The 19,290-nt window shown below is 45.1% G+C and overlaps 1 protein-coding gene across 1 annotated transcript; it reads right to left on the reverse strand.

Moving 5' to 3' along the window:
* Positions 1-8,683: 8,683 nt before the first annotated feature.
* Positions 8,684-12,208, reverse strand: LOC100191682 (hemolysin-III family protein). Its single transcript, NM_001137111.1, has 3 exons — positions 11,558-12,208; positions 11,248-11,416; positions 8,684-9,512 (listed from the first exon to the last, which is right to left on the reverse strand). Exons 1-3 carry the CDS (start codon positions 11,854-11,856, stop codon positions 8,823-8,825), a joined length of 1,158 nt encoding a protein of 385 aa, NP_001130583.1. The 5' UTR covers positions 11,857-12,208; the 3' UTR covers positions 8,684-8,822.
* Between the last annotated feature and the right edge of the window lie 7,082 nt (positions 12,209-19,290).

Genomic DNA, 19,290 nt, shown 5'->3' on the forward strand with positions numbered 1-19,290 from the left:
GCAGGATGTCAACGCGAGACGCAGGCCTAGGGGGATCGTCGTCCTCCGGCATACCAAGGTGGTTGCCTTCATCGTGACCCCCTAGATCGACGTGGAAACATTCGCGACTTGGGCCACAACCTTCGTCGTCAAGGCTGTGGCCATCATCGGAGCAATCGGAGAGGCAGTAGTCACATGCGGTCATGAAGTCTCGCATGGCACTAGGATTACCGAGCTCAGAGAAATCCCATCCAGAGTCGGGCTCGTCGTCTTCCTCGGAACCCGGGGGCCCGTAGGTCGAGACGGCCGCCAGTCGGTCCCAGGTTGACCACATATGGTACCCCGGAAGGTTAGGATATGCCTTTATGAAAGCGCTCACCGAAGCGGGATCGCTTGGTGGATCGAAGCTGAATCTAAAAGGCACAGGGTGGAAAACGGACGGTACCTCTCGATTGATGGACGGTGACGAGGTCGCATCGGGGACGGACCGCACCGTTATCTCAGGTACGAGGCTAACGCCCAGCAAGTCCTCCGCGAGAGTGCTGGCGTCATCTGTCCGCTTGGGGTTGGCGTGTTGCGGGGAAACGACGCTCATCGTCGTCTCAGGCGCGAGGGCAACGCCCGACATGTCCCCCGCTGGGGTGCCAGCGTCGTCGACTCGCTCGACAGCCGACGAGATGACGCCTCCCGCCTGGCCACGGTTGCCCCGCCTCCTCCTCCTGCAGCGAGGAAGGCGGCGGGACAAACCCGGATGCTGCTCTTCCGCCACGGGGGGAAGACGTCGTCGAGTTCGCCGCCTGCGAGCGAGATGATGGCCGTCGTTTTCGCTGTCGCGCTGCAGGGGAAGGAGTACCATGTCGTAGCTGCCGTCGAGGGACATGAACTCGAGACTCCCGAAACGGAGCAGCGTCCCGGGCTGAAGAGGTTGCTGGAGACTACCCATCTGGAACTCAACGGGAAGTTGTTCGTCAACACGCAGCAGGCCCCTACCTGGCGCGCCAACTGTCGGCGTTTCGACCTCGGGGGGTCCCTGGACCGACGAGTAAAATTGTCGCTGCGTACCCCAGCCCAGATGGGTTGGCGCGAGATGGAACACGAAGGGGGGAAAAACCGCGGCTCGTGTTATCCTGTGCCCAAGGGAGGATGCGCTTGCAGTAGGGGTTACAAGCGTTCGTGGGGGAGAGAGAAAGAGTGCGAGCCGGTTCGTCAGCCCCTCCTCCTGCGCGACTATGACACCCCAGGTGTCTATTTCGCGTTATATTGGGAGATTTATCCTAATCTCGAATGCTCAGTGAAAATTTCTATCTCTTTATCACATTTATCTCCATTATTAAGTTACTCATGAAAGTTTCACCAAGTTTGGAATTATTCGATCTCAAGAACAGCCAAATTTGGAGCCTGTTAGAACTTTTATTTCTCAGAGCAAAGGCAAATTCGAAAGTCAATCTCGTCTCGCAACTCCTGTCTAGACTCATTTATTCTGACTCTCGATAGTTGCTAGCTATGTTATTCAATCAGTGTCCGAATCCACTTTCTCGATAGTTGGTCTACGTCCAAATACTTAATCTGAATTCGCATTCTCCCGCAGAATCTCTTTGTGTCAACCTCTAATTAATTCTTATTCAAATGGACTTGTTATATCTATATCATCATTCATCTCTATCTATCAAGTGTACCTAAAGATTTCTAGAAGTTTAAACCAAATACACGCATGAAAAGATAAATCCTACGCTTGTCTGAGACTGCTCGATTAAGTAAAACAAAATTTATAAATTCAACCAAGTCATGCCAACTTTCCCAAAACACTCTATATGAACTCTACAACAAAAGTTATTAAGGTTTCATGCAGAGAAAATGCCAAGAAAATGTCAAGAAAATAGTCCGATTGCCTTAAAAATATAATTGAGAGCTTTATAATGATACTACCTTGACCAAAGTGAAACTTTTATTTATATTCAAGATATGGGGTTAGACCTTTAATAAAAGTTGTAGAACCTATGTTATACAACAAATTTTATATTTAAACCAAGCCTTGATTCAATGTCTAAGTATCTCAAACAGTGCCATCAAGACAGAATAAAAATCTGATTTCAGGATTCGAATTCTTCCAAGTCTGAAATCAGCATCGTTCGGGTCGACGTCTCGCGTTCCCAAATTTTTGTTGAACAACTCAAGTTTTTCTAAATATAAAAGTTGTTAATAATTAATAGGGGCACAACATGTTAAGAGATGGTATTCATCCGATTCCATTTGACATGCTTTGACACTCAGTTTTCACCAGTTTCCACTGATTTCTAACCACTGACAAACCAATTTTCGTGGGTCTATAACTCTCTAACCAGTGCCCGAATCACCTTAAGTTCTATACAAAAATTGTAGAGTGTAGATCAAGGAAGATATTTTGTGCAGCAACCAAGATCCGATTCCAAGCAGAAAATGCTAAAACACATCGTCCAAGGTTGTCATTGTAGCACCTGCCACCTGCTGCAGCTTCCTGACATGTCCAGAGCTTGGCTCTATAAATGGCAGCCCCTGCCCTCTCCCTTCTCTTCCCCCACGCCATCTCTCCCCCTCTGCTCGGGCTCTCCTTGGTGCGCTGTTGTGGAGCCATCCCTCTCTTCTCTTCTCCCATGGTAGCAGCAAGGATCCCTTCCCATGACCATGGAGCCCTCAAACCTGCAGCAAACCGGTGTGCTCACGTTCAGGTCCAAGGTAGAAGAAGACCCCTGAGTCTATACAAGTGGGCCCGAGGCGAGATGTGAGTATATAAAGTTGCAGATTTTTGTGTTATGTTCTAAAATTCATATCTTGAGTTTCGAAGCTCCAAAAATCACGAAATTTGTTTTGTTGGCTTCCTTATAAAATTCTCTAACTATTGGATCTATATGTTTGTATATTTTAGTGGAAAAGTTTTTCTGTAGAAATTCGTATTTAAAAACTGGTTTAGAGAATAAACGAACTTGCTTCTCTCCATAATTTTATTTATAAAAATCCAAAAAGGATGAAACCTGTTTTGTTAGTTAGATGTTGTCATACTCCATCAAGGAAAAATAGAAAACTTATATGTTGTTCACTGTTTTCTTGGTGTGCTAATTAAATCATGTTAAATAGGAAAAGGAAGATTTATTTGCTTATTATTTTTGGATCTGTAGCTCTATTGCTTCAAATGGGTTGAAATTTTTAAATTAGACTCTTGGTGTGATGCTTGGTGACTGGTAAAAATTTCATGAATTGTTGTGCATGTATGATTAAGTTAGTGATTTAACTTGTTTAATGTACCTTAGGTAGTTTTAAATGGTTTATAAATAATGTCTGAGTGTAAAAATGGAAAATGGTGTTCCACTGTCCTTGCATGGTATTATATTGGCCTAAGAAAACTTAATATGGTCATGCATCCACAGAAAATAATTAGTTTTAGATTTAACTTGCTCTCACATGCTTTATTGCATTAACAATTTGTTATTTTTGTAGTAAATAAAATATAAAATCTGAGCATGTGAAATTTATACATTAGTCATGACTTGTCATTACCTATGTCTCATAAAAATTCCAGCCCCAAATTAGATAGTTTCATATGGTGCTAAAATAACACCCCTTTTATAATTACAAGAGTTAGTGAAAAATTAGGAGAAAACAAAATCATGCATGTTTCATGGAATGCTTGAGTTACACCTTAAAACTAATTAGAGATTTAATGGTTGTGTCATGGTGTTCTAAAGATAAATATTAATAGTTCTTCATCATGATTTTGTGTGATGTCGGACATGTGTGCCGAAGTGTTTTATTTTGGTGAATGCGTTGTTAATGGTGTAAGGTAATTCTAGTACACGAAATAACTCGTATAAAATTAGTAAGTCTACTTGTTGATCCTAATATGATTGTTTTAACTCTAACGGATGGTAAAGTGTTAGAATAATTCAAGTATCTGAAACGCGGCAATTCTTGAAGTAAATAGGGGCTGAAAATTATTAGTTGCTGTTTTGGACTGCAAGCAGTGATTTTCTTGTTTTGTATGTTTGATGAACTAAATCATATTTTCTGTAGATATGTGCTATAGAAAAGTGGTAGATAACTTTATTATCTTGCTGGTGTTAAAATTTGATAGCCATAAGTCTGATCGTTTAGGAGTTATGCTTTTCACAAATTCAGTAACTGAATCTGCCCAAATTCTGTATAGATTTCAGAAAATACATTATTTGCCTAATTTAATATTACAATCTGTTCATGGTCGTTATAAAAAATTTGTAGATGCTTTTCTTATCTTGCTTATGTTAAAATTTCATAACCATAGGCCTGACAGATTAGGAGTTATGAATTTTATAAACTGGTTGCTGTATTCTGTCCACTGACAGAACAGATTTCGAAAACTGAATTGTTTGATTCAGTTCAATATAGAATCACTTCTTGGTGATTATAAAAGTTATGTAGTAAGTTTCTAAGCTTTCCAAAAAGTCTTGGATCACCCTTTTTGGTGGTCTAAAGATTAAGTTATAGGCAATTAAAGTGTGAAGTCTGAATCTGTCCAAATCTGGACAGCAAAGCCTTCCTAGTGTATTTTTAACCTTGATACACGTTAAATCAACCAGAGTTGTTTATAAATGATTTGTAGACAATTTAATTATATTTCCATAAAGTCTAAGTTCAAATGAATTGGAGGTCTGAGTCTCTAGTTATGAATTTTTGTAGTCGCAACCCTGAATCTGTCTAAATATGAACAGAGTTGCCGTTTGTCACTATTTAACCTTGTTAAGTGTCTAATCACCTTTAGATGACAATACCAAAGTTGTAGAGTGTTTCTTATGCTTTCCAAAAAGTATTTGATCACTATTTTTGGATAAATATCTTGTGAGTTATGACTGAAACAAGTAACTGATGTGTTGTTGTCTTAGTCATGTTAATTGTGATTGATTACTCTACTCTATTGTGTTTGTCTTGAGTGATTGCTTGCTTGTTTTGGTGTTAAGTGCATATGAGTAACAATGATAGTAACTAATATAATTAGGTTATATGTAAGTAACTAGTGCACGTTCCTAAGTAGTAAATTAAATTGTTAAAGTCTAGTAAGTAATCAGCTTCAATCAACGTCAATTTAGCAAGTGTCACTATATGGATGAGAAACAAAATTAATGAGATGTTACCATTTCTAATAATTATGCTGCTAATCTGAGTATTACTAAATAACCAACCTCAATAGATTAGTATAATAAGCAGTGTGATTAGGCTATCACTTTCTTGTGTGCCCTTGGATGTATGCTTACATTAGAGTATTGCGAACAATTGTAAAACCAGATTAAGTAACTATTCCTTTTTAACTAAGTCAGTCTATGTGTAAGTCATCGTAAATTATGTGTACTTAACTAGTTTAATCATAAGTAGCCAATGAACGATTAAAGTAAACATGGTAAATGCTTGTACATGTGATGTTGTGTTTGCGTTGGTTAATTATAGGTAGTAATCGTCATATTTCCAGTAATGTTGACTTGTTATGCCCGTTGATGTGTAGATAGCTAGCGCTTGTGTTTGTGGTTGTTCACGATGTCTCGCTATTTAGTGTTTAGTTCACTACCATGTAATTATATATCTTGTGATATTTTTCATTGTATTCATACATATGCATCTTGCATCTCATTTAGGACTGAGAGAGGATGATCGTGCAAGTGATGTGGTGCCACCCACAAGATGCAGTCGGTGGACGACCTAAGGAAGGATGGACATAACCAGTAGATGCTCGCCAAGCGAGTACACACCCCAGCAAACACTATCTAAGTGTTAAATTAAAGGCAAGCCCCGGTTTTATGCATAACCAGTTATATATATATAACTTTACTGCACTTAATGATTGTAGGATTGAATGTGCACTTAAGTGTAGGAGTTGTTTGAAACCCTAGTTGCATTAACTCAGGATTCCTATTGAGATGGATACTAGTATGCTAGGTCGAGTAGCTGCTTTGCTAATTAGGGATCTCGGTAGAAGTCGAGTGATTTTCTAGCACTCGCGCGAGGTCAGGAATTGGTTGTATCCACTTTCATAGCATAATGATGTTGGCCTGTGGACAACAATCCATGGGGATTGGTTGTCTACAAGGTGGAAATTGGAATAAGGATTAAGGTGTGGTACCGTGAGTCAAGCGTTTGAACGTACTAAACATATGCCGAGAAATATGGTAAATCGGTAAGCCTAGTACCTGATTGAACCTGCCCGCAGACTTTACTCCTCACGCGACCTGAGACGTGGTCTCCCATTCCGGTTATGGTGGGTACAAGTGCGGTCACTGCACGACGGCAGTCGGGGTCAGTGAGGCATTATACGCCAAGGCGGTAAGCCCTGATCTGTTGCCAGGGAATCGATGGGGACGGTTGATGTGTGTGGGGACGGAGTGCCTCGCCACGTCGTGTGTTTAGGTTTACCTTGCAAGGTTTAAAAACTCGATTTGAATCGTCTGCTTCTCGCAGCTAATGAGACTGCTTGATCCATGCAGCTACATTGAGTAATAAGTGGAAATGAGGTGACTGGCAAAAGATGTTGATTGGTAAAAATGTTTGATACCATGTATGATTAGCTAGGTACACATCTAGTTTAAAGGATTCTACTAAAACTTGAAAAGCTAAAACTTATTTTTAGACTCAGCTAGTGCTTTTGGCAAACCAACCCCTCAGCCAAACAGCTGCATGTCTAGAGGTAGAGGAGTAGACTCCTCACACCGGGTAAGTCTAGCTGAGTATTAGTATACTCAGTCTTGCTTGTGGCATAATTTTTGCATGTAATCCTTAGGATGATTGGTTGATAGTGTGACTTGGCCTCCATCCCTGCCACCGGGATAGACGGTTGAGTGGGTTATTGCTTCCGCGGGAGAGGACCAGAAGGAGTAGCGTGGCCTGGCTTCGCCATGTTACTCGGTTTTTCTCCGATAGTTATTTCCGCTGCATTAAAACTTATAGTTATTATTTTTGAAACTCTGATAATGTAATCACTAATGATACTTATTAAATTGTGGTATTATGTTTTATTGTATTTCTCTATGCCTCACCTTCGTGTGAGCTAGTGGTATTCGATCCTGGTAAGTGGATTTATCGGACTAGATCCGAGGGACTGACGGGTTATTCCGGTTTAAGTGTGTTGTTGCCCTTACGGGTGTGACTTAGGCAATGAGAGGGTCCAGGTGTACAATGGGAGTGTAGCAATATGCTAACGTGCCCGGCAGAGAGGAACCAGAGCCCTATGTACATGCCAACGTGGCTGTCGGAGAGGTGCTAGAGTCCTGTGTACGCGGTGTCGTGGCCGTCGGAGGAGCGTTTGAGCCCTGTAGAAGCACAGCTGTCGGGGCTGCTGGGACCTTGCTGACGTCTCTTTGCTTCCGTAGGGGGCTGAGAACCACCGTCGTCATGGACGCACGCGGGGAGCCATCATTACTTGTTACCGGGGCGAGCCTGGATGGGACGCCGGTCTTGTTCCCCCGTAGCCTGAGCTAGCTAGGGGTAGGGTAATGATGTACCCCCTGCGGCGTGGCCGGTCTGAGCCCAAGGTCGGGCGAGGCGGAGACTCCTCCTGAGGCCGAGGCCGGGGTCGGGCGAGGACGCGATTTCTCCCGAGGTCGAGGTTGAGGCCGGGCCCTAGGGTCAGGCGAGGCGGAGACCACCTTCCGAGGTCGAGGTTGAGGCCGTGCCCTGGGGTCGGGCGAGGCGGGGGCCGAGCCCTGGGGTCGGGCGAGGCGGAGACTTCCTCCTGAGGCCGAGGCCCAAGGTCGGGCGAGGCGGAGCTTCCTGTTGCGCCTGAGGCTGGACTCAGCTGCTGTCAGCCTCACCCTAGCGGGTGGCACAGTAGTCGGAGAGGGGCGAGCGGCGCTGTTTTCCTGTCAGGTCAGTCAGCGGGAGGGCGAAGTGACTGTGGTCACTTCGACCTTGCCGACTGAGGCACGCGTGTCAGGATAAGGCGCCAGACAATCCTTGCATTGAATGCGCCTGCGATACAGTCGGTTGTTGAGGTGATTTGGCCAAGGTTGCTTCACAACGAAGCCTGCCCGAGCTGGGCTTCGAGCGAGTCGGGGGTGCGCCCGTTGCTTGAGGAGGCCCTCGGGCAAGGCGTGAGTTCGCCTGGGACTACAGTTCCCGCCCGAGGCTGGGTTCGGGCGAGGCGAGATCGTGTCCCTTGGGTAGACGAAGCGTTGACCTGAATTGCGCCCATCAGTCTCTGTATTTTGTGCTGATGGTGATTACCAACCGAGTTTAGGAGTGTTGGAGGTACCCCTAATTATGGTATCCGACATATACAATATATATATATATATATATAGTGTGTGTATTTTTTTATAAAATTTAAATGATCTTGTTGTACGGGCGCAAAATCTAATTTACCTCACTTGTATCACTCGTTAGTAACGTGGCATCATGTAGGACGACAGCCATGGCACCCCGCTAGTCAAAAACGCTTTTAATCCACTCAACGGGTTAAATCTGTGGTTTCAATATTCTGAAGAGTGCAAACACTCAGTTTGAGTACAAACACTCAGCACTCTAATTTATAACCGATCCTTAAGAGGTCAAGAGGACTTTTTGCTAGAGGATTTAACATTTGATTGTATCCTGGGCGGCTGGGCCCAATTATACATCTGAAAAAATGTTACTACTAAGTCCAATTCTATTGTGACCTGTGAGTTGTGCGTAACAAAGTGGCAAAATAGCTGCGCACGTTTTCAGACTCAATTATATTGGGCCACTTCCCATCTGGAATGCCACGAACAAATATTTCGATTGAGGTAAATAAATCGACATCGCGTACAAAGAATGAACGAATCGATAGCACCCCCTTCACCTACATACACTGCACTGCTTTGCACAGTCACGGATCACGAGAGCACCGATGCCCCGCCGGCGGCGACGGCCATCGCCTCTCGCCAGTCGATGAGGATGGCGGTGGCGGCGTAGTGCGTGAGCGCGCCGACGAGCACGAGCAAGTGGAAGATCTGGTGGCTGTGGCCGACGCAGTCGAACCTGCCGGGGCTCCAGCGCTCCGGCACGCGGGTGACGTAGAACCCGGCGCCGGCGGCGTACACGAGGCCCATGAGGAGCTCGAGCGCCAGCGCGAGGTGGCACTCGCGGTGTGCCCAGTTGAGCCACAGCGCGTGCAGCGCCGGCAGCACCCCGGAGAAGGCCATGGACACGAAGAGGCCGGCGCGGAGGTGGCGCAGGCGCGGCGACGAGCGCGCGGGCGCCAGGAGCAGCGCCACCACCAGCAGGCCCAGCAGGGTGACGGCGGACAGGTAGACGAGCTGCGTGCGGGCGCGGCCGAGGAAGGCGTAGTAGACGGGAGGGAAGAAGGAGGCGACGATCATCACCGCGATCCCCGCGTAGTCGAGCTGCCAGAAGAGGCGCGTGAAGCGGCGCGAGTGGCACGCCAGCAGGTGCGCCGCCGCGCTCACCGCCAGGCACGCCATGGCGCCCGCCAGGAACACCGTCCGCGGCCACCTCGGCACCGCGTGGGCGTCGCCGTCGCTGCTCCCGAACACGGCCATCAAACCCTTGCTGGCCGTCAAGCTCTGTAAAAATAAACAAATAAATAAATAAACAAATAAACGGCATCAAAGAAAGCATCAGATCTGCATCAACGACCACCGCCAAACTGCTGTCAGACACGCAGCGATCAACCGACAGAGTCACAGCGGAAATTTTGAATAAATATTTCCCCGGACTGTTTCAAAAAAACGCTTTATTTATCTCGCTCGGCATCGCCATGTGCAACAAACGACAGTGGTTTTTAATCACAAGACAAGACTGCAAGTCTGCAAGTTGGTGCCTCAAGCCTCGAGACGCGAGGATCGCGCTGGCTGGATCTCTTTCTTCGTTTAAAGAAACTGGAGCTGAAGGGGCCAAAGCCCATACTAGAACTAAAAAATAAGCTTAAAAATTGCGGGCTTGATCTCGAGGTAGCTCGTGATATTCAAGCGAGCTGTTCCGGCTCGTAAGCTATGTCTAATTGCCTTTAATGTTAGATATATGACAATTCATAATTTAGATAGTAATACAGTAATAATAACATTATCCTCTCGTTTTCGGCCCTAGCCCACCAAATGTTTTTTTAAGGAATTCTCAAAGTGCACACGTTGCAAGCTTGAGCGCGGAACAGATGGATGAATGCAGTTAGGTGCGGGGAGCCGGGGAGATCGGTCGGCCGGGTGCGGCCGTGCGGGTCCATTGATTAGAAACGGCCTGTCCAGCTAGCTCGATCGGGAAGACTAATGCACAGCGCAACAGTTTTCCCAGCTACCATATTGTCGACTTTTTTTGTTGCGGGCATAGACAGTGACGTAATCTAGGACCATGCCATGCATGAGCACATTCAGGCTTATCGTGCTTAACCATTAAGTATCGTCACTGAGCTGTTGTTGGTTTGAAAACTCAGCAGCAGATGCGGCGAAGTCGTACCCATGCAATGCTGCTGGTCCCAGCCCAGCGCAACGCAGTGTCTGTCAACCTAATTTCTTAAGCATTCGACAAGGGAGGTAGGGAGGAAGAAGAAAAGGAGAGAAAATCTTGAACCACAGGGAATATCATGCCCCAACTGGCTGTTGCCTGCTGCTTGGCGCCTAGCTGTGCGTCTATTTTTTTTTCTTTTCTTCTGGGACGGGTTTGCGCGCAGCTGACAGTTGTGGTGGATGCGATCTCGGCCTTAACCAAGTGGGCGCTTTTGTGCTTGTTTATTGCAGCGGTATAGTATAGTATACTGCTAGACTGGAGTTTGTGGCGGAACGGTCGTGAACTGGATCCAGGTATATATAGGATTCTGCTCAGTTTGTGGACGCTGCCAATAATTTGCACAGCTGGGACTGGGAGTGGCTCCTTTCTTATTGGAAGAAAATGATGCTAATGTGTTGGTTCCTGGTATGGTAGACAGAACAGATGGATGCATGTACAGTGGTAATGGATCGTGCTACAAATGATTATTCACAGAATGTCAGGACCCTAAATAAAATTTAGTTCAAAATTACATAGAAATAGGGTTTAATCTTAATCTGATTTAATCCTTAAATTGTATAGTGTAAAATTAAAAGCTCATTGTCACCCCTAGATGCATGACAATATTGTCATTATAGGGGCATGTAATGTACCGGTAAAAATTGTGTTTGGCTAGAAGAAAACGTAGAGCGTGCGGTGTATTTTCTCCAACACGCAGGAGGGGGCGTGCGCGCAATGCATTATAAAAAAAATGTGCGTGCAACAAGAGGTCCAACACGGAACGGAAACGGAAAATTTTCCAACGGTTCCGTTGCTTACCGAGTTACTGCTGGCCTCCCACGAAGACCATGAGGTGTTGGCCGACGCGAGCACGAACGTCACGATACTCGGGGCGGCTCCGGCTCCGACTCCGGCTCCGGCGCCGGCCACCGTCCCCGTTGGCTCGGCGACGGCGAGGTACAGGAACAGGAAGAAGCCTCCGAGATGGCTGCAAGCAAAGCAAAGCAAAGCAGGCAGTCAGCCTAAGGCGGACGACGTCGTGACGGCGCACCGAACGGCAGGACGACGGAGAAGGCAGAGAGAGAGAGAGAGAGAGAGATCGACGAGAGGCACTCCTCTGCGCGCGTACCTCCAGACGTTGAGCGTCTCGTTGTGCCAGGCGAAGGCGCTGCGCAGCGCGTCGCGGACGGACCACTCGCAGCGGTAGTGCGCGTGGATGAACTCGTTGTCGCGCAGGTAGTCCGGCAGCTCCTCGAACCGCACCAGCCGCGGCAGCGGCAGCGGCTGCTGCCCCTGCTCACCCGCCGCCTTCACGGGCACGACGCTCGCCGCCGCCGCCGCCGCCGCGAGGGCGCAGCACCCCCCGCCGCGCCGCTTCCCGGGCGCGCTCGCCGCCTCCGCAGTCGTCGTCACCGTCGTGGTGGCCATGTCCGATGCCTCCACCCGACTCGTGACCTTGCTGGCGGCGCCGTGCCGTGCGCGCTCGTGGGAAACCCCGGCCCGCACGGAAGCCGGGACGACGGACTGGGTAGTTGTTGTCTGTCGCTGTCGCTGGGTGATTGTGAGTTGTGACCGAGCTGCTCACGCTCACGCCCGGCGCAGCTTATGTAGACACCCGGACCGGACACAGCCACCCACGCAGCAGGTGCTCTGCCGGCAGGGAGAGTACTTGTGGCTTTTGTTAGCCCTTTACAGCTCGGATTCTGCTGCGTCACTATGGTCTTGGACGGGCAGGGATTCGGATTCGCGGGATACTCCCTCTGCCTAAATGCCCTGATCGTCGGATCCGGAGGTGGCGTGCACCCTTGGCGCCCGGATCGCTTCACGTTTTATATCATCGGTCACGCAGTCCTCGCCTCCATGGACGGCGCGGCGCGGCGAGGCGAGGAGGGTTGGGGAGGTTGGCCGATCCAGTTGGCGCGACGCGACGCGACGCACCTGTGGAGGCGGCTTCAATTCATTTCTTTCCTTCGACGAGTCGCGCCGCGGGAGAGTAGCTCGTTTCTAGATGGGATTGGGTTAGCCTTTGACCTTGGACTACCGGCGCCGCTGCTGACACCAGACATGACACGCGGCTGCGATCGGCGTCGGAAAGTTCCAGCCGAGTTCGTGGGAGTACCCCGTCGCGTACTTGCGTTCCGCCGTTGAATTGGAATGTCATTGCCCAAAAGATCCATCGGTCGTGGACTTGGATCAGGTTGGACAACGGCCCATCCTACATTCCTACCCCTTCCCGGGCCTCGGCTTCTCCCCAGTACTGTGTGTTGGATGCAACGGAAGACGCCGAGGGGCTGCGGTGCGGTCGCCGGTCGGGAACACGGCGGCGCGGGAGGCGGGAGGACGGTGACCGGCCGCAGCTGTACTGTACCGTGTGAACGATCTGTGGGGAGAGTCTGGGCTGCCGTCCGCCGCGGCCAAACCCAACACGCACGAGTGGAGACAGCAACAGCAAAAGCCGAGCCCCGCCACGTGGTGCGAACGAACGTCAGCTGGATGTGTTTTAGTCCGTGCAACGCAGTGGCGCGCTGATCAGCACGTGTCCAACGTTGCGTGTACCAAACTGGCACGCTGTATATAGCACGACGATTGTGTGTGTGTATGTGCTTGTACCAAACTGGCAAGCCTATCTATCTAGATTAATAGTAGGCTGAAGGTTCAAAAATTGATTTTATGTACACCACACACTATATTTACACTATGCAATTTATAAACTTTTCGGCTCCCTCCCTGCCTACAGTAGATTCGTAGCACATAAATATCTCTCAAACACAATCAAAATTACTGTACAAATATTTCGCATAAAAAACAAGGATCCAAATGGTCGATCAGATCGCACGTGGTGAGCAGCAGGCTGCAATAAGCTTCATGTGCAGGGCATGGAAAAGCGTCCGGCCTCTTAATCACTAGTGCGTTACGCGCGCCCCTGCGCGCGTGTTTTTATATATATATATATACCAGTAGCAAAATAGCAGTAGTAATACAGATTTAGATTATAATAAATAGCAAGTTGCATTAAACTGACATAATTGAGTATCCAGTAATAGTGTATCTGTAGGGTTTATATAGGCAAGCATAGTTCTAGAAAGGTTCCAATAGTAGAGTTGTATATACATAAAAGTCTACTGACCAAAAGATCAGTTTTTTCTTGCATCCACACAGTTTTAGGAAGGCCTCAACATCAGGTTAATATGTACATAAAAGTCTTATGACCAAAAGTGATGGGACCTTTTTTATGCGTGCAAATAAGTCTACTGATCAAGAGTGACCTAGCCATTCTTGCATAGACACAGTTTTAGGAAGGCTTCGACATCAGGTTAATATGTACATAAGTCTAATGACCAAAAGTGATGGAGCCTCATACCTGTATATAAATGAAAGTAGTATGTTAGAATAGACAACATTAAAGAGCTCAATGTAATATCAGGATTATGGAAAAAATAAAAACATTTTATATTCCTGCTACGGTGTTCTCGTTGGCACTCCGCCGCGAAAATTACGCTGAGTTGTAACTAACACATCTAGTGGTCTAAATTCTTTTTATATTTAACAATCCCACATGAATTATGTATTTTCAGAATAATTTTGTTTGAACAGCTCCAGAATAAAGAGATAGTGGAACTCAGTTTTTTAGCTATTAATAAATAACTGCATATATTTTGTATAACTAAAAAGCCATGTGTTGAGTCTATGACCAGTTTTCTGACACAATAATAAATGAACTCTGTTACCAACAATCTTTACTATGAACACCAAAGTGATGGACATCAGTTCAAGAATGATCAGGTAAACTGCATGTAAGCAAACGGTTTTGGAAGTGTATATTTGCCAAACAATAATTAACTGCCACAAATAAAATGATAATCATGGTAACAGTACTAACAATTCATTTTAAATTCACTATACGATTTTAAATGGCATTAGTAATAGAAAACCACAACTAATCTGATAATATTAAGATCATTGCTATATAAAGTGTTTATTAATCTCTCTCTCTTTCTCTTGTCTGACACCTAGTGATCTGTCTTGCGTGCATTGCTCTGACTGTCTGGTCTGCTCGGTGTTGGACTATTTGTGCAGCTGGTAGCGTGCTTGATCACAGGCCGTCCACAGTGGCTGCAGCTGCAATCTTGTTTGAAACCTATGGACCTCTACTGACCAAAGAAGCACTCGATTCCAAGATGAGCTACCTTTCTCCATCTTGTCTTATTGAGAATGTGAGTCACTTGTTTACATTTCGATACTGTACTACTTGTATAGTATTTTGACCATATGAATGTTTAGTCCCGATGAACCTTGGATTAGAAAAATTTCACTATACCATTTTTTATTTAAATGAATGTGTCTGTTTCTTGGACCAGCAACATGTACATGCTTGCTACAGAATGATGGTTGGGGACAATAACAGGAGAGGTAGCAAGAGATCATTGCCATGTTCAGGCTCCAACGAGATTGCCACCAGTACATACCATTCTGTTCTTGTTGATGATGTTACGGACACTGCCGCCGCCTTTGCCACAGCGGTGTCGGCCAGGAATAAGCGGATCAGGCTGGAGCTGACGGGCATCAGTTGAGAAAGCTAGCACCACCGGGGACACAGTTTTTATCTAGATGTCTAGGGGGCTTGGTTTGATCTTCCCTTTCATTTTCTTCCCTTCGTTTTGAACTTATATGTTTGCAAAAAAAGAAGATATTTTTTTAGGTTCTTTGAGCCATTGCGATGGGTTGGCATTGGCTGTTGTCAGATTGGATTGGATTGGTTTGTGAGAGATCATCCAAAACATACTTTGAATCATGCCCCATTGAATTTATACATGCGAAACCCTATCAGTCTAGGGGCTTTAGCCCCAAGTGGATTAGATGGATCAGGAGTCTGGTACAGAGTGAATCTATTTGTGTGTGAATAAATGATATGGATAGTGTCTTTTTATACCTGGAAAAGGTCTTAGGCAAGGAGACCCTTTATCTCCCTTCTTTTGAACCTAGTAGCTGATAGCTTTACCAGGATGCTCAAGAAAGCAGCTAGACAGGACTTGATTTCTGGGCTTCTTCCTCAAGTCATGGGAGGTGGTGTGACCACTCTGTATTATGTAGATGACACTCTTTTCTTCTTAGAAATAATCTAGAAAAGGCTAAGACTTTGAGATGGCTGTTAATCTTTTTTTGAACAGATATCAGGGATGAAGACAATTATGAGAAGAGTGATCTTCTTGCTATTGGTTTGGATTCAGATAATGCTAATAGTTTTGCAGAAGTGTTTTGTTGCAAACAAGGGGGTTTCTCAATCAAATACCTCGGTGTGCCTCTTCACTTTACTAAATTGAAGAGAGCTGATTTACAACCTGTGATAGATAAGAGAATAGCTGGATGGAGAGGGAGACTTTTTCCCTATGCTGGCAGACTTACTCTTTTAAGAGCATGTCTTTCAAGCGAACCATTCCTTCCATCAACCCATGTCGAAGCATTCTTGGAGTAAGTGTTGTTTCTTGATAGTGGACTATAACACATAGCTCGATCATCATATCCAGGTTGTCTCCGAGGTGAAGCCATTCTACCAATTTCACCTTTAGTCATGTGATTAGGTGGAGATCTACTATGCTTCCATAAAGTTGAACCTCCATTTGCCATGATCTTGCCTCTGTTCCTAGGTGCCCAATCATGTGGGGATCGAGACCTGGACCCAGAAGGAGATCTGCTATGAGCACGGGAAAGGTTTAGTGATGCTCTAGATGTCGGGGTACCTCGTTGTCCACTGGACAGCGAGCAATGGACAGAACTCAAATTTGCATCAGTAGTATGATTTTTCTCCATTTCAGAACCATATCGACTGGACCGGTTACTATTTGCACCAAAAGGATTAAGTTTCTGATTTATCTCTGCCTTATTTAGCTCGTCTGTTGTGGTGGCTTTTGCTTTTTGCTGATGCTAACCAGAAGAAGAGGAGAAGGAGCAGACACAACAGCAGTTTGTAGAGAAGATGGATGCTCCTATAAGGGAAAATAAAAGTGTAGGAAGAACATTACTAGACATATAAGGGGTGTGAAATGAAGTTTTTTTTTGTTTGAAGCCACTGAGTAGTCATCCTCGGTGTCAGCTGTGACTGATTGGACCTTTTTGTTATATGGAAATGAAGCCAAACAATAACGTTGGTAATTTGGCATATCCTTAGTACTTTCCTGTTTTAACTGAGCCTTTATGAGACTGTAAATGGCCTCTCTACACCCAAAAAGCTTGCTAACGAGATCCTTCCAACTTTCAAGTTGGGTGCATTTCCCTTCACAGTCAACGCTGGACTGTTCTATGTTCTAACAACCTTCCTCAGTGGCCCTATGCAACAATTTACTTATATATATTAAGATGGCACTATAGACACCGTCAATCAGTTTTTGATTGGCACCTAACACTGAAAAACCTTTTTACTACTGATTTTTATGATAGTCATTTTAACATGACAGTACGTGGAGGTTGCTTTGATGATGGTCCAAGCTTGACAGTGAGAGATGACATGGACAACATCTAGGGAAATAAAGTTTTGTGCCATACCTTGATGTATTTCAGGGTGGACTAAATGTTGTCATTCTTGGAACATGTAGAATCCGGCATGGCTTTGCTAACCTGGGTGTGCTTTATCCTGCATGTGTTGTGTATTATAGCAATATGGAATAAAATTTGTAGTTGTAAGCTTAAACGACATGCTTTGTTCTCATTTTATAATAACCAATGTACTTGCTTACATACCTTTTGGTTGGTGATGACAATTCATTGTTGGTTAGCCGGTCTGTATACTCGTCAACGTTTTGTGATTAAAAGAAAAAGTGTCAGTTTGCTTAGATGGTTGAAAAGAATGAGTATGTACAGCTGAAATTCGGAGAGCTTCCCTTGTCTGATTTCCTGGTGTACACAAGCTTCTTTTTCAGACTCAACTCCATGTGATAATGACATATTTAGGACAGATTCAATGATAATTTGTAAGCTAAATTCAATCATTCTATTTCAACCTATGTTTTTTTCTAAGAATACGTAAGTATATATACCTAGATCAAGTATATAGTGATCATTCGGTATATAAATATACACTATTGTGTTAGCAAAACAAGGAACACATGTAGTGTTTAATATTTTTAACAAAAAAATGGATTCATAATTGTATAGGAACACATACAATGTTTCATAATTTAATTTTAAAAAATAGAGTTGCAATTGTACATAAGTGCATGAATTGGTAGATTAAATACCTGGTTGATGAGTCACTGAACTTGAGATGAACTGATAGGATGGATGAAATTCAACTGGTTCACACGGACTATGATTTGGAATTCCAGCTTCTATTGGCCTGTTATGAAGAAAAATCAAACTCAGTAGCTGACACAATTAAGGTACATAAATAGCAATATTAGTATGTTATACGCAGGAGCAGGAAGCCAACAAAGAGCACCCTTTTTTATGTATGTGTTAACGATCTCATAACCCACTGTAATTCATGGAGAAGTTATGCTATGCCATCAATTTTTCAGTTAATTTTGCAGCTCTTAGGCATAACATGAAGCAAAAATGAGTTGATCAATAAGGTTAAATAAAACTGACAACCTAAAAGTGAAATGACAGTAATCATATCCATGGTGTTTTTGATCTAGACTATAGAGAAATATTAGGCAAATCAAATATATATATATATATATATGAGTTTACATACTATGATACTCGCTGTTCAAATCTATTTAGTTATTATAGCTTATACGTACTGTGCAGATACTTCACTGAACATAAGTTATGAATGTATGTCCAGACAAACTAATTTTCAGAAGAGCCTAGGCCTCCCAAAACAGTCATTCTCACTTGGGATGCTTGCACATAACATCAGAAATCTATGGCTGATGTTGTAGATGAAATTGTAGAAAGAAATAGGTACTACTGACCCAGTATTTATCTATTCATTTGTAGTATAAATTCCCTTAAATGGTGCCCTGGCGTCAGAAAAAAGAATAGAAAAAAATATGTTTTCCAGGAGAGTAAGTTTCGTTCACTAACAAACACTGACAAAAGACTCAAGTGCAAGTGCTCTAATCAGTGACTTATAAGACTCTAAATACAGCCGTATAATACATCAAATACAGTATAATTCTTTTTTGTTTTCAGTTAACAAAAGAGGACATCACAGAACGAGGAAATTGGGGTCGTGGCCAAGTTGTGGAGCTCGTGGGTGGAGTCTGTTGTGACTTATAAGACTCTAAATACAGCCGTATAATACATCAAATACACTATAATTCTTTTTTTCTCAGCTAACAAAAGAGGACATCACAGAACGAGGAAATTGGGGCCGTGGCCAAGGTGTGGAGCTCGTAGGTGGAGTCTGCCTTCGCCGCCGCGTCCGGGGTCACCGTCGCGGTGCAGCTGGAGCCCAAGACCGGGCTCGCACGCGTATTTACACAAGTGGAAGTGTCCAAGCAGACATTAAGGGTACTACAACAGCTAGGCGCCATAATTGGTTCCAAGCAGACATTAAGTGTACTATAACAGCTAGGTGCCGCAATAATCGGCTAACCGCAGTAGACTTTTTATCAAAGACAAAAAAAGAAGAGGTGAGCCCCGCTGATGTCCTGGGGGCTGTGGAATCTCTCATGACATGCTTATTGCTGTAGCAACTTCAGGGTGGTAGTGAAGCATCTCCTGCCACATCATTTCCCGGATCATCTCTGAGCTGATGTTTTCGTCTATGTCCAGATCGATGGGCACTTGGGCTGGGGGATTTGCGCTTGGATCATACAGAGGGGACATGTAAGGGTGCTCGAGAGCCTCGGTGACGCTGATCCTTTTGGTGGGGTCGAAGATGAGCATCTTCTGCAACAGATCAATGGCAAGAGGGTG

The sequence above is a fragment of the Zea mays genome, chromosome 9 (assembly GCF_902167145.1).
Source record: "Zea mays cultivar B73 chromosome 9, Zm-B73-REFERENCE-NAM-5.0, whole genome shotgun sequence".
NCBI classification, from domain to species: Eukaryota; Viridiplantae; Streptophyta; class Magnoliopsida; order Poales; family Poaceae; genus Zea; species Zea mays.

Bases quoted from the DNA above. Each gene is read 5' to 3' on its own strand.
- LOC100191682 (NM_001137111.1), bottom strand. From the start codon at position 11,856: ATGGCCACCACGACGGTGACGACGACTGCGGAGGCGGCGAGCGCGCCC. The intron at 11,417-11,557 runs GTACGCGCGCAG...CTTTGCTTGCAG, and splicing joins GAGACGCTCAACGTCTGGAG to CCATCTCGGAGGCTTCTTCC. The intron at 9,513-11,247 runs GTAAGCAACGGA...TTATTTTTACAG, and splicing joins GGGAGGCCAGCAGTAACTCG to AGCTTGACGGCCAGCAAGGG.